The 13,530-nt window shown below is 47.5% G+C and overlaps 1 protein-coding gene across 3 annotated transcripts in view; it reads left to right on the forward strand.

Annotated features, from left to right (window-relative positions):
* LETM1 (leucine zipper and EF-hand containing transmembrane protein 1) overlaps window positions 1-13,530 on the forward strand; it is a 140,186-nt gene that overhangs the window by 50,624 nt on the left and 76,032 nt on the right. For all 3 annotated transcript variants that reach the window (XM_063924802.1, XM_063924806.1, XM_063924809.1), the window contains 2 exons: window positions 894-1,037; window positions 1,292-1,429. In XM_063924802.1, coding sequence (XP_063780872.1) covers window positions 894-1,037; window positions 1,292-1,429 — 282 coding nt within the window. The remainder of the gene's footprint in view (window positions 1-893; window positions 1,038-1,291; window positions 1,430-13,530) is intronic.

The raw sequence follows: 13,530 nt of genomic DNA on the forward strand, positions 1-13,530 counted from the left end.
AATGCACGCCATTATAGAAGTGCTAAAACTGCATTGTGCCATACAAGGGAGCTAAGTGCTTTCCCCCTAGTATAACGTATCCCTGAATAGGCGTTACACATTCTGTAGTTGGCTCTCATGTAATCTCCACCCACGTATGTATTGCTCTGGCATAAGGATGGTAGCACACAATCAGTGCTGTTTACCTGCAGTCAGCAGCGCAGAGCATAACACTTCTGTGGCCTAGATTTCAAGTAATAATTACGCTGGTCTGTGAGACACCGTCTTCTCCAGGGACGTATTGTCTCTATTAGGTTACTGCTATAGGAACTTGAAGCCTCTGTAAATTAGAACAATGGATGTTTATTCTCAACACCTCCTGCCTGGTTATGGCATAAGTATACACATAAGAAAAAGAAGGATGTAGGTGTTTACATTGTGTGGTACTGTATAGTATGCAGTCCCTTGTAGCCCGTCAACACCAATCAGTACTGGCTACTATATAATGTAGTCCTGCTTTGAAGGGTTAAATTGAGTCGCCCATTCCTCAGAAAATCATATTGTATAACTTAATCATTGTACTAGTAAAATCACAATTTATCGTGTAAGCACTGGCAGAGAATATTTGTGTATTGGCATTAAATGAGATATGTTTATGTGACCGGTAGTCAGGAGCCACCGGTCACAACGCCATTAAATAAGTTACATTCCGCAGTGTCTGGTTCCTGCGAGCGCTTCCACGTCAGTAGGGTTTTGGTATCCCCAGGTGATGTCTCCTGAATACGCAAGTCCACTGATGTATCAGATTCTAACTAGAAATATCTGTAGGCAGGTTACAACTGAAGTATTATCTGTGCTCTCTCCTCCGGAACAATAATAGTAATTTATACCTCTTGTGTACCCGTCTCTTGCAGTTCCTGAGGATATGTGCTGACGTCTTTCGACTGGTCCCCTTCCTAGTCTTCATTATAGTACCCTTCATGGAGTTCCTTCTGCCAGTTGTATTGAAGCTGTTCCCAAATATGCTGCCTTCTACGTTTGAGACCACTTCCAAGAAGGTGACCACGAGATCCGAGTGACTCTTCCTTCGGAATGGCTACGTCTTAATGCACTTTTTATATGTGCTATTTTAAATAATTTGAGTCGTAGGACTTTTTGTTGTCTACAAAATTAAATGAAACCCTATTCAGAGGCTCTAAAAGTTACAGTTAAGCAATGTCAAGCAAGCAGGCTTTATATCTTTATCCAGCCACAATTGTATCTATTTGAAATTTCACAATAACCAATAGCCATGCTGTTCTCTATCCTCCAGGAGGAGAGACTGAAGAAAGAGCTGAGAGTGAAACTGGAATTGGCCAAGTTCTTGCAGGACACTATTGAGGAGTTAGCGTTGAGGAACAAAGCTGCCAAAGGAGATGCGACTACAGAGTTCTCCACGTTTTTCCAAAAGGTAACCTTTTATGAGGGTCGGTTATTTAAGTGGTGGTGGGTTATAAAAAATGGAGTATTTCTCTATCGTCCTAGTGGATGCTGGGGTTCCTGAAAGGACCATGGGGAATAGCGGCTCCGCAGGAGACAGGGCACAAAAAGTAAAGCTTTAGGATCAGGTGGTGTGCACTGGCTCCTCCCCCTATGACCCTCCTCCAAGCCCCAGTTAGATTTTTGTGCCCGGCCGAGAAGGGTGCAATCTAGGTGGCTCTCCTAAAGAGCTGCTTAGAAAAGTTTAGCTTAGGTTTTTTATTTTACAGTGAGTCCTGCTGGCAACAGGATCACTGCAACGAGGGACTTAGGGGAGAAGAAGTGAACTCACCTGCGTGCTGGATGGATTGGCTTCTTTGGCTACTGGACATTAGCTCCAGAGGGACGATCACAGGTACAGCCTGGATGGTCACCGGAGCCTCGCCGCCGGCCCCCTTGCAGATGCTGAAACAAGAAGAGGTCCAGAATCGGCGGCATGAAGACTCCTCAGTCTTCTTAAGGTAGCGCACAGCACTGCAGCTGTGCGCCATTTTCCTCTCAGCACACTTCACACGGCAGTCACTGAGGGTGCAGGGCGCTGGAAGGGGGGCGCCCTGGGAGGCAATGAAAACCTATTTTTGGCTAAAAATACCTCACATATAGCCTCCGGGGGCTATATGGAGATATTTAACCCCTGCCAGAATCCGTTAAGAGCGGGAGACGAGGCCGCCGAAAAAGGGGCGGGGCCTATCTCCTCAGCACACAGCGCCATTTTCCCTCACAGAAAGGCTGGAGGGAAGGCTCCCAGGCTCTCCCCTGCACTGCACTACAGAAACAGGGTTAAAACAGAGAGGGGGGGCACTAATTTGGCGTTAGAAATATATAAAAAAGATGCTATAAGGGAAAACACTTATATAAGGTTGTCCCTATATAATTATAGCGTTTTTGGTGTGTGCTGACAAACTCTCCCTCTGTCTCTCCAAAGGGCTAGTAGGTCCTGTCCTCTATCAGAGCATTCCCTGTGTGTGTGCTGTGTGTCGGTACGTGTGTGTCGACATGTATGAGGACGATGTTGGTGAGGAGGCGGAGCAATTGCCTGTAATGGTGATGTCACTCTCTAGGGAGTTGACACCGGAATGGATGGCTTATTTAGGGAATTACGTGATAATGTCAACACGCGGCAAGGTCGGTTGACGACATGAGACGGCCGACAAACAATTAGTACCGGTCCAGACGTCTCAAAAACACCGTCAGGGGTTTTAAAACGCCCGTTTACTTTAGTCGGTCGACACAGACACAGACAGGGACACTGAATCCAGTGTCGACGGTGAATAAACAAACGTATTCCTTATTAGGGCCACACGTTAAGGGCAATGAAGGAGGTGTTACATATTTCTGATACTACAAGTACCACAAAAGAGGGTATTATGTGGGATGTGAAAAAACTACCGTAGTTTTTCCTGAATCGGATAAATTAAATGAAGTGTGTGATGATGCGTGGGTTCCCCCCGATAGAAAATATGGGCGGTATACCCTTTCCCGCCAGAAGTTAGGGCGCGTTGGGAAACACCCCTTAGGGTGGATAAGGCGCTCACACGCTTATCAGAACAAGTGGCGGTACCGTCTATAGATAGGGCCGTCCTCAAGGAGCCAGCTGACAGGAGGCTGGAAAAATATCATAAAAAGTATATACACACATACTGGTGTTATACTGCGACCAGCGATCGCCTCAGCCTGGATGTGCAGAGCTGGGGTGGCTTGGTCGGATTCCCTGACTAAAAATATTGATACCCTTGACAGGGACAGTATTTTATTGACTATAGAGCATTTAAAGGATGCATTTCTATATATGCGAGATGCACAGAGGGATATTTGCACTCTGGCATCAAGAGTAAGTGCGATGTCCATATCTGCCAGAAGATGTTTATGGACACGACAGTGGTCAGGTGATGCAGATTCCAAACGGCACAAAGGTGTATTGCCGTATAAAGGAAGAGGAGTTATTTGGGGTCGGTCCATCGGACCTGGTGGCCACGGCAACTGCTGGAAAATCCACCGTTTTTTACCCTAAGTCACATCTCTGCAGAAAAAGACACCGTCTTTTCAGCTTCAGTCCTTTCGTCCCTATAAGAGTCATATCTGCCCAGGGATAGAGGAAAGGGAAGAAGACTGCAGCAGGCAGCCCATTCCCAGGAACAGAAGCGTTCCACCGCTTCTGACAAGCTCTCAGCATGACGCTGAGACCGTACAGGACCCCTGGATCCTACAAGTAGTATCCCAGGGGTACAGATTGGAATGTCGAGACGTTTCCCCTGCGCAGGCTCCTGAAGTCTGCTTTACCAAGGTTTCCCTCCGACAAGGAGGCAGTATGGGAAAAAATTCACGAGCTGTATTCCCAGCAGGTGATAATTAAATTACCCCTCCTACAACAAGAAAAGGGGTATTATTCCACACTATATTGTGGTACTGAAGCCAGAAGGCTAGGTGAGACCTATTCTAAATCTTAAAAAATTTGAACACTTACAAAGGTTCAAATCAAGATGGAGTCACTCAGAGCAGTGATAACGAACCGGGAAGATGGGGACTATATGGTGTCCCGAGACATCAGGGATGCTTACCTCCATGTCCCAAATTTGCCCTTATCACTAAGGGTACCTCAGGTTCGTGGTACAGAACTGTCACTATCAGTTTCAGACGCTGCCGTTTGGATTGTCCACGGCACCCCGGGTCTTTACCAAGGTAATGGCCGAAATGATGGTTCTTCTTCGAAGAAAAGGCGTCTTAATTATCCCTTACTTGGACGATCTCCTGATAAGGGCAAAGTCCAGGGAACAGTTGGAGGTCGGAGTAGCACTATCTCGGATACTGTTACAACAGCAGGGGTGGATTCTAAATATTCCAAAATCGCAGCTGATCCCGACAACAAGTCTCCTGTGCTTAGGGATGATTCTGGACACAGTCCAGAAAAAGGTGTTTCTCCCGGAAGAGAAAGCCAGGGAGTTATCCGAGCTAGTCAGGAACCTCCTAAAATCAGTGCATCATTGCACAAGGGCCATGGTAAAAAAAATGGTGACTTCCTTCGAAGCAATTCCAGTCGGCAGATTTCATGCAAGAACTTTTCAGTGGGATCTGCTGGACAAATGGTCCGGATCGCATCTTCAGATGCATCAGCGGATAACCCTATATCCAAGGACAAGGGGGTGTCTCCTGTGGTGGTTACAGAGTGCTCATCTTCTAGAGGGCCGCAGATTCGGCATTCAGTTTTGGATGTTGGTGACCACGGAGGCCAGCCCGAGAGGCTGGGGAGCAGTCACACAAGAAAAAAAAATTTCCAGGGAGTGTGATCAAGTCTGGAGACTTTTCTCCACATAAATATAGCTAAGGGTAAATTTATAATGCTCTAAGCTTAGCAAGACCTCTGCTTCAAGGTCAGCCGGTATTGATCCAGTGGGATAAAACATCACGGCAGTCGCCCACGTAAATAGACAGGGCGGCACAAGAAGCAGGAGGGCAGTGGCAAAAACTGCGAGGACTTTTCGCTGGGCGGAAAATCATGTGATAGCACTGTCAGCAGTGTTTCATTCCGGGAATGGAAACTGGGAAGCAGACTTCCTCAGTAGGCACGACCTCCACCCGGCAGAGTGGGAACTTCATGGGGAAGTTTTCCACATGATTGTAAACCGTTGGGAATTACCAAAGGTGGACATGATGGCGTCCCGTCTGAACAAAAAACGGGACAGGTATTGCGCCAGGTTAAGAGACCCTCAGGCAATAGCTGTGGACGTTCTGGTAACACCGTGGGTGTACCAGTCGGTGTATGTGTTCCATCCTCTGCTTTTCATACCTAAGGTACTGAGAATTATAAGACGTAGAGGAGTAAGAACTATACTCATGGCTCCGGATTGGCCAAGAAGGACTTGGTACCCGGAACTTCAAGAGATGCTCACAGAGGACTTATGGCCTCTGCCGCTAAGAAGGGACTTGTTTCAGCAAGTACCATGTCTGTTCCAAGACTTACCGCAGCTGCGTTTGACGGCATGGCGGTGGAACGCCGGATCCTAAGGGAAAAGGCATTCAGGAAGAGGTCATTCCTACCCTGGTCAAAGCCAGAAAGGAGGTGACCGCACAACATTATCACCACATGTGGCGAAAATATGTTGCGTGGTGTGAGGCCAGGAAGGCCCCACGAAGAAATTTCAACTCGGTCGATTCCTGCATTTCCTGCAAACACGAGTGTCTATGGGCCTCAAATTGGGGTCCATTAAGGTTCAAATTTCGGCCCTGTCGATTTTTCTTCCAGAAAGAATTGGCTTCAGTTCCTGAAGTCCAGAAGTTTGTCAAGGGAGTATTGCATATACAACCCCCTTTTGTGCCTCCAGTGGCACTGTGGGATCTCAACGTAGTTCTGGGATTCCTCAAAACACATTGGTTTAAAACCAGTCAAATCTGTGGATTTGAAGCATCTCACATGAAAAGTGAACATGCTCTTGGACCTGGCCTGGACCAGGCGAGTGTCAAATTGGTGGTTTTTTTTCTCAAAAAAGCCCATATCTGTTTGTCCATTCGGACAGGGCAGAGCTGCGGACTCGTCCCCAGTTCTCTCCCTAAGGTGGTGTCAGTGTTTCACCTGAACCAGCTTATTGTGGTGTCTTGCGCCTACTAGGGACTTGGAGGACTCCAAGTTGCTAGATGTGGTCAGGGCCCTGAAAATATAGGTTCCAGGACGGCTGGAGTCAGGAAAACTGACTTGCTGTTATCCTGTATGCACCCAACAAACTGGGTGCTCTTGCTTCTAAGCAGACTTTTGCTAGTTGGATGTGTAATACAATTCAGCTTGCACATTCTGTGGCAGGCCTGCCACAGCCAAAATATGTAAATGCCCATTCCACAAGGAAGGTGGGCTCATCTTGGGCGGCTGCCCGAGGGGTCTCGGCTTTACAACTTTGCCGAGCGGCTATTTAGTCAGGGGCAAACACGTTTGTAAAATCCTACAAATTTGATAACCTGGCTAAGGAGGACCTGGAGTTCTCTCATTCGGTGCTGCAGAGTCATCCGCACTCTCCCGCCCGTTTGGGAGCTTTGGTATAATCCCCATGGTCCTTTCAGGAACCCCAGCATCCACTAGGACGATAGAGAAAATAAGAATTTACTTACCGATAATTCTATTTCTCGGAGTCCGTAGTGGATGCTGGGCGCCCATCCCAAGTGCGGATTATCTGCAATACTTGTACATAGTTACAAAAATCGGGTTATTATTGTTGTGAGCCATCTTTCAGAGGCTCTGCTGTTATCATACTGTTAACTGGGTTCAGATCACAGGTTGTACAGTGTGATTGGTGTGGCTGGTATGAGTCTTACCCGGGATTCATAAATCCTTCCTTATTGTGTACGCTCGTCCGGGCACAGTATCCTAACTGAGGCTTGGAGGAGGGTCATAGGGGGAGGAGCCAGTGCACACCACCTGATCCTAAAGCTTTACTTTTTGTGCCCTGTCTCCTGCGGAGCCGCTATTCCCCATGGTCCTTTCAGGAACCCCAGCATCCACTACGGACTCCGAGAAATAGAATTGTCGGTAAGTAAATTCTTATTTTTTACATATCATTAGAGATCAGGTGGCACTTCACAAAACCTTTTATATGCAACCCATCAATCATGCAGGGTAAACCATAAATTCTGCAGTGGGGTACACTGTTCCACAGGGAATACATCGGGGTGTGGAGTTGGATCTTGATCCAGAGGCACCAACAGGCTAAAGCTTTGACTGTTCCCAGGATACATTGCATGGCCTCCTCTATAACCCCGCCTCTGGACACTGGAGCTCAGTTTGTAAGTTGGTGCCTGCAGAGTCACTTAACAGGGGGGGCTGCGCTAGGCAGCCCTGAAAAGAGCTTTTATTAGAAGATTCTTCAAGGGCTGCAGCACTTTTATGTCCTAGTGACATACTGTGCTGCGTCTCCCAACACCTCCCCAGCAGTGCCGCATACTCCCACTGGCCGGGTTCCCGGGTACTTGCGGCGGAGGTGCTCCGGTTTCCAGGCACACGCCGCTGGAGCTCTCCAGGATCGCGTGGCTGCTTCTTTGGGAGGAGGTAAGAGGGTCCCCCAGGTGGAACCCGCTGAAATCGCGTTCCGGTCGCGGTCTTAGGAGATGGACCGCGACCCTGTCGTGGACACAGTGGCCGTGCAGGGACCCCACTATATCCACCAGGGCAGGGAGCACATCGAAATTTACAAAAATTATTTTAACAAGGCTCCACAGTGTGTTCCCCGCCCTGGAGCTGCTTCTCACTCTCCCTCACTCCCTGACAGAGATTTTGGTGCCATCTTTACACACAAGTAGCTGCGGCTGATCTCCGGGACTGCAGGACAATGTCTCCTCTGTAAATCCGCCTGCCTTATCAGCGCTGTGCATTTAGTCACTTAAGTATTCTACATGTCATTTTAGACAGGGTTAGTTAAGAACAGGTTTACTTCTACCTGAATATTTAGTACAAGTATTCACAGATATACATCCAGTATCTACTGTGCATTTATATATCTCTCTATTTTATATATATATATATATATATATATATATATATTCCACAAAGAGTGAAGAGGCACTCGCACACTCAGTGAGTTAAAAGTTCATACATCTTTAATCCGTCAATCTGTTTGAAAGTACGCCTTCAGTTGACGTTTCGACCCAACACACGGGTCTTTCTCAAGTCAGGCTACTGTATGACAATTACTTATATGAAATCGGTATAGACATATCAAAGTGGATGATTTCTGCAAAACAAACAAAATACACACAATCACTTCATGCCTCCCAGGCTCCATTGTCGGACAAACATATTAGGTCAAAAAACAACGAAAGATCCCAAAGGCCCAAATCCAAGTGAGAAAAAAGTATACAGTATACCAACGGCATATACCCAGTGTGACAAATATACAAGAGGAATCCTATCAGATAAAAGTCATAAAATCGACCACCAAGGTAGAATAGAATGACACCTGCCAGGGACAAATATATAATATCATATATAATCTACCCATATTAATCCAAAGGGCAAAACATGTTAAGCAAACATAATCAAGTATACATACTAGAAAATTACGAGTCGTGGGCACGGACTAGTAACAATCCTAACATGGAATGCACAACACCTAGAACTCCTAGAAAAGAGTCAAAATAAATCCAAGGTGCCACTGACAGATTAGTACCCAGTGACCTGAAAAATAATAGAACTTACTCAAAGACGCCATAGTAAACAGGCGAACCATCCAGGGCCATCCAGTGTTCCAGGGATGCCACACTTGAGTAAGCTAAAAGATGCAACAGTATATGTACAATCAAAGCATACACTGTACCCTCCTAGAAGACATAGTGTGTGTATATGTATGTATATATATATATATATATATATATATATATATATATATTCTATCTAGACAGTATATACTGTATTGTGTTTTTTACTGTGTCTTTCAGTTACCTCATACCGCTTTAATTCTCTGTTTATATCCTGTATTTACTGTCACATAAATCAGGAGGTTATTTGCAGGTATTCTTTTTGTCTGGCTATATTGTACTGTTACGCTCTGAGGCTACATTCCCTATAATGTCTGCCACACAGGGCGGGAAATGCATGGATGCATCTGCCTCATGCAGTGCTCGCACCAAGGATTTACCTGAGGGGGAAGTTTTAGCGGATGGTTCAGGTACTGGGTGCCATACATCTCCCAGTCAGCCCGCAGCACCTGTGGCCAATCAGGAACCACCTTAGGCAACGTTCTCAAGTATGCTGAATACACTTGTGACACGTCTTACGCCCCCTGCGGGGCCTCCTGTGCTATTGCAGCCACATATTGTCCCTGTAGTTAATCTGCCCTGGGCGGACACTCTGTCTACCCAGATACAATAATTTAAATCAATCTTTGGTTAGACAAAAGTCTACCCCATGCCCCTCTGGGGTCAAGGTGTCATCTAAGCGGGCCGCTTCCTCCTCACAATCCACTAATATTTTAGATAATTTTTCTGAGGATGGGGAATATACTGATTCGTCAGACACTGATACAGTCGCTTCTGACGAGGATCCTACAACTCGGGTTGATGTTCCTGATCTAGTGGAGGCTATTAAGCTGATTCTGCAAATTGATGATGATTAGGTAGATCTCACAACTGCGTCTAAGAAACCTGATAAGTTCAACCGTCAGAAGGTTACTAAAGTAGTCTTACCGCATTCTGACCATTTAATCAAAATAAATTCTCCCTGTCTAAAAAGATGCTAGCTCGTTATCCTATCCCTGTAGAATTGAGTAACAAGTGGGAAACTCCACCGCCGGTGGACTCTGTCGCCCTTCTTGTGGTGTCATCTACTCTGCCTGTCACCACTGTCACCTCAATGAAGGAACCGACGGATAAGCGTGTGGAGGGATGCCTGAAGTCGATTTACTCCCTTGCCGGTGCTGTACATAGACCCACTATAGCAGCTTCTTGGGCTGCTAAAGGAATCGAAGCATGGGTTCAGGTATTAGAAGATTAGCTGCCTCAGGATATTTCTGACACTGCCAGACAATATCGGTCTCATATTATCACCGCCTCCCACTATATTCAGGAGGCGTCCTCTGAGGCAGGTGTAATGGCGGCCAAGGCGTCTACTACGTCTATACTGGCTCGCCGAATTCTGTGGTTGAGGTCCTGGAAGGTGGACCTAGACTCCAAAAAGACCTTGGAGGTGCTCCCTTTTAAGGGAGACATCCTATTTGGGGAAGATCTAAATATGATTGTGACTGACTTGGTGACTGCTAAGACTTCGTTTCTCCCAAGTACTAATCCTTCTGCACCGAAGGCAAAGAGTACCACTTTTCGTTTCTTTCGACCTCCAGGAAAAGCAAAGGGTCAAGTGTACCCGAGACAAGCTCGTACTTCCAAAACCACTAAGCCCAAACCTAAACAATCCTTGGCCGCCCGTCAGCCTGCTTCCAAACAAGACAAGCCTGCTGCATGACGGGGTGGGCCTCCCCCTGGGATCCAGACTGCTGCAGTTCGCCCAGGCCTGGTTGAAGACCACTTCGGACGCCAGGGTGCGGGACGTTCTCACGGGTACGCTATCTCTTTCAAGAGACGTCCCCTCGCCAGTTCTGCTCGACTGTTATCCCTTAGGATCCGTTGAAAGCGCAAGCTCTACACTTGTTTTTGCGATCCCTCCTGGACACAGGAGTGGTTGTGCCAGTACCTCTGTCCCAGAGAGGCAGGGGATACAATTCGACCCTGTTTCTAGTTCCGAAACCCAATGGGTCCTTCCGGCCTATACTCAACCTCAAATCATTAAACACATTTGTGAGGGTGTCCAAATTCCGTATGGAAACTCTGCGCTCCATTGTACTCGCCATGGAACCCGAAGACTATATGGTATTCCTGGACATACAGGATGCTTATCTGCATATACCTATTACCATATCGCATCAACAATATCTGCAGTTTGCTTTTGGCAACCTACATTATCAATTTCAGGTTCTGCCATTTGGACTGGCCGCGGCCTCTCGGATTTTCACCAAGGTCATGGCCGTGATGATGACCCTTCGCCGTCAGGGAATCAGGATCCTGCCGTATCTGGACGACTTACTGATCCTGGCGAACTCCCAAGATGTTCTCCTAGTCATCTGGAACTGACTGCTCAATTCCTACAAGCCCACAGGTGGCTCATCAACTGGAAAAAGTCCTCGCTGGTCCCTGCTCGGAGCATGGTGCACTTGGTGGCACTGCTACACACACACAGCCAGAGACTGTTTCTGTCCTGAATCCGATACTTCCTTTCTCGCCCAAGTGTGTCGATACACTCGGTGATGCAAGTACTAGGCCTCATGGTGTCGGCTTTCGACATGGTAGAGTTTGCTCAATTTCATTCCCGCCCTCTGCAGAGGTTAATCCTTTCCAAATGGGACGGCCTGCCTCATCGGATCAGGTTTCAAATGATCTCCTTGACTCCGGAGGTTCGTCTGTCACTGAGCTGTTGGCTACAGGACCAACAGTTGAGCAGGGGCCATCCTTTCTGGATCCCCAAATGGGTCCTATGGTCTACAGACGCCAGTCTGCGGGGTTGGGGCGCGGTGCTAGAGCAACACTTTCTCCAGGGTCGGTGGACCACGGAGGAATTTCTCCTCCCGATAAACATTCTGGAATTGCGGCCAGTGTTCAATGCTTTGCTTGCCCTGCCTCTGATACAGAACAGACCTGTTCAAGTACAATCAGACAACGCCACCGCGGTGGCATACATAAATCATCAAGGCGGCACTCAAAGCCACGTGGCAGTGATGCAAGTATCAAAAATCCTTTGGGCGGAACGCCATCTGCCAGGAATATCGACAGTGTTCATTCCCGGAGTTTTCAACTGGGAAGCAGACTTTCTTTTAGTCGTCAGGACGTTTACGCCGGAGAGTGGAGTCTTCATCCGGAAGTCTTTTAACTCCTAATGGACAATTGGGGCCTACCAGATGTAGACCTGATGGCGTCTCGACACAATCACAAGGTTCCGGTCTTCGGATCAAGGACAAGGGATCCTCAAGCAGCGTTCGTGGACACACTGGCAATTCCATGGAACTTTCGGCTGCCATACGTGTTCCCTCCAGTGTCACTCCTGCCCAGGGTACTATCGATCTTCCTCAACGCCCAGACCACCTCATTCAGGGCCCTTGTGTCTACCCGGACCTGGCCAAACTGGCTTTGGCGGCGTGGCTCTTGAAGCTTCACAGGGCCAAAGGATTCTCCGAGGCGGTTATCCAAACTATGTTGAAGGCCCGCAAACCGGCTTCTGCACGGATTTATTACAGGGTCTTGAATTATTATTTCACCTGGTGTGCTGCTAAGAATTACGATGCATACAAATTCAGAACTTCCAGACTTTTGGCTTTTCTGCAACAAGGTCTAGACTTGGGCCTTCGTCTGGCCTCCCTCAAGGTTCATATTTTTTGGTGTGGTTTCAGAGAAAAATTCCTGACTGCGGCTCCATGGGATCTGTCTGTCATTTTGAATGCCCTACAAGAGTCTCCATTTGAACCTCTTGAGTCTTTGGACCTTAAATGTCTTATGCTTAAGGTCATGTTTCTGCTGGCTATTGCCTCTGCTAGGAGGGTGTCGGACTTAGGCGCTTTGACCTGTCGTCCACCCTTTCGTATTTTTAACCGTGACCGGGCAGTTCTTAGAACTCGTCCCGGTTGTCTACCTAAGGTGGTGTCATCTTTCCACCTCAACCAAGAGATTGTGGTTCCAGCTTTTATCTCTGCTGGTTTGTCCTTCAAAGAGGGGTCTTTGGATGTGGAGAAGACTGCCTCTCTCAGGAGGTCTGATACCCTTTTTGTACTTTTTGGTTTCCACAAACGTGACTGGTCTGCGAATAAGCAAACCTTGGCCAGATGGAATGGTGATTGCACAAGCATATGCACATGCTGCTCTTCCAGCTCCTGCTGCTATCAAAGCCCATTCTACTGTGTTGGACCTTCTTGGGCAGCCCGCCGAGGCGCATCCGCTGAACAATTGTGCAAGGCGGCTACGTGGTCCTCAGTGACCACGTTCTTTAGGTTTTATGCCTTTGATACTTCCGCCTCCCAGCATGCTTCCTTTGGACGCCGGGTTCTTGTGCCCGCTATGGTGCGTCCCCTCCCATGAGGAACTGCTTTAGGACATCCCTGGTGTATTCCCTGTGGAACACAGTGTACCCCGCTGCAGAAAAGGAGATTTATGGTAGACTTACCATAGTTAAATCTTTCTGCGAGGTACACTGGGTTCCACAGGGCGCCCACCCTGACGCACTTAGCTTCTTTGGGTTTGTATGGCATTAGCCGCTGGTACCTTCTCCTGTCGTGAGAATGTGGTTCTATGTGACTAACATCTGCCTTCTCTTTTACCTGCTACTGCATTGGATTGGTTAACAAAACTGAGCTCCAGTGTCTGGAGGCGGGGTTATAGAGGAGGCCATGCAATACATCCTGGGAACAGTCAAAGCTTTAGTCTGTTGGTGCCTCTGGATCAAGATCCAACTCTACACCCCAATGTATTCCCTGTGGAACTCGGTGTACCTCACAGAAAGATTTAACTATGGTAAGTCTACCA

Source organism: Pseudophryne corroboree, chromosome 1 (genome assembly GCF_028390025.1).
Source record: "Pseudophryne corroboree isolate aPseCor3 chromosome 1, aPseCor3.hap2, whole genome shotgun sequence".
NCBI lineage: Eukaryota > Metazoa > Chordata > Amphibia > Anura > Myobatrachidae > Pseudophryne > Pseudophryne corroboree.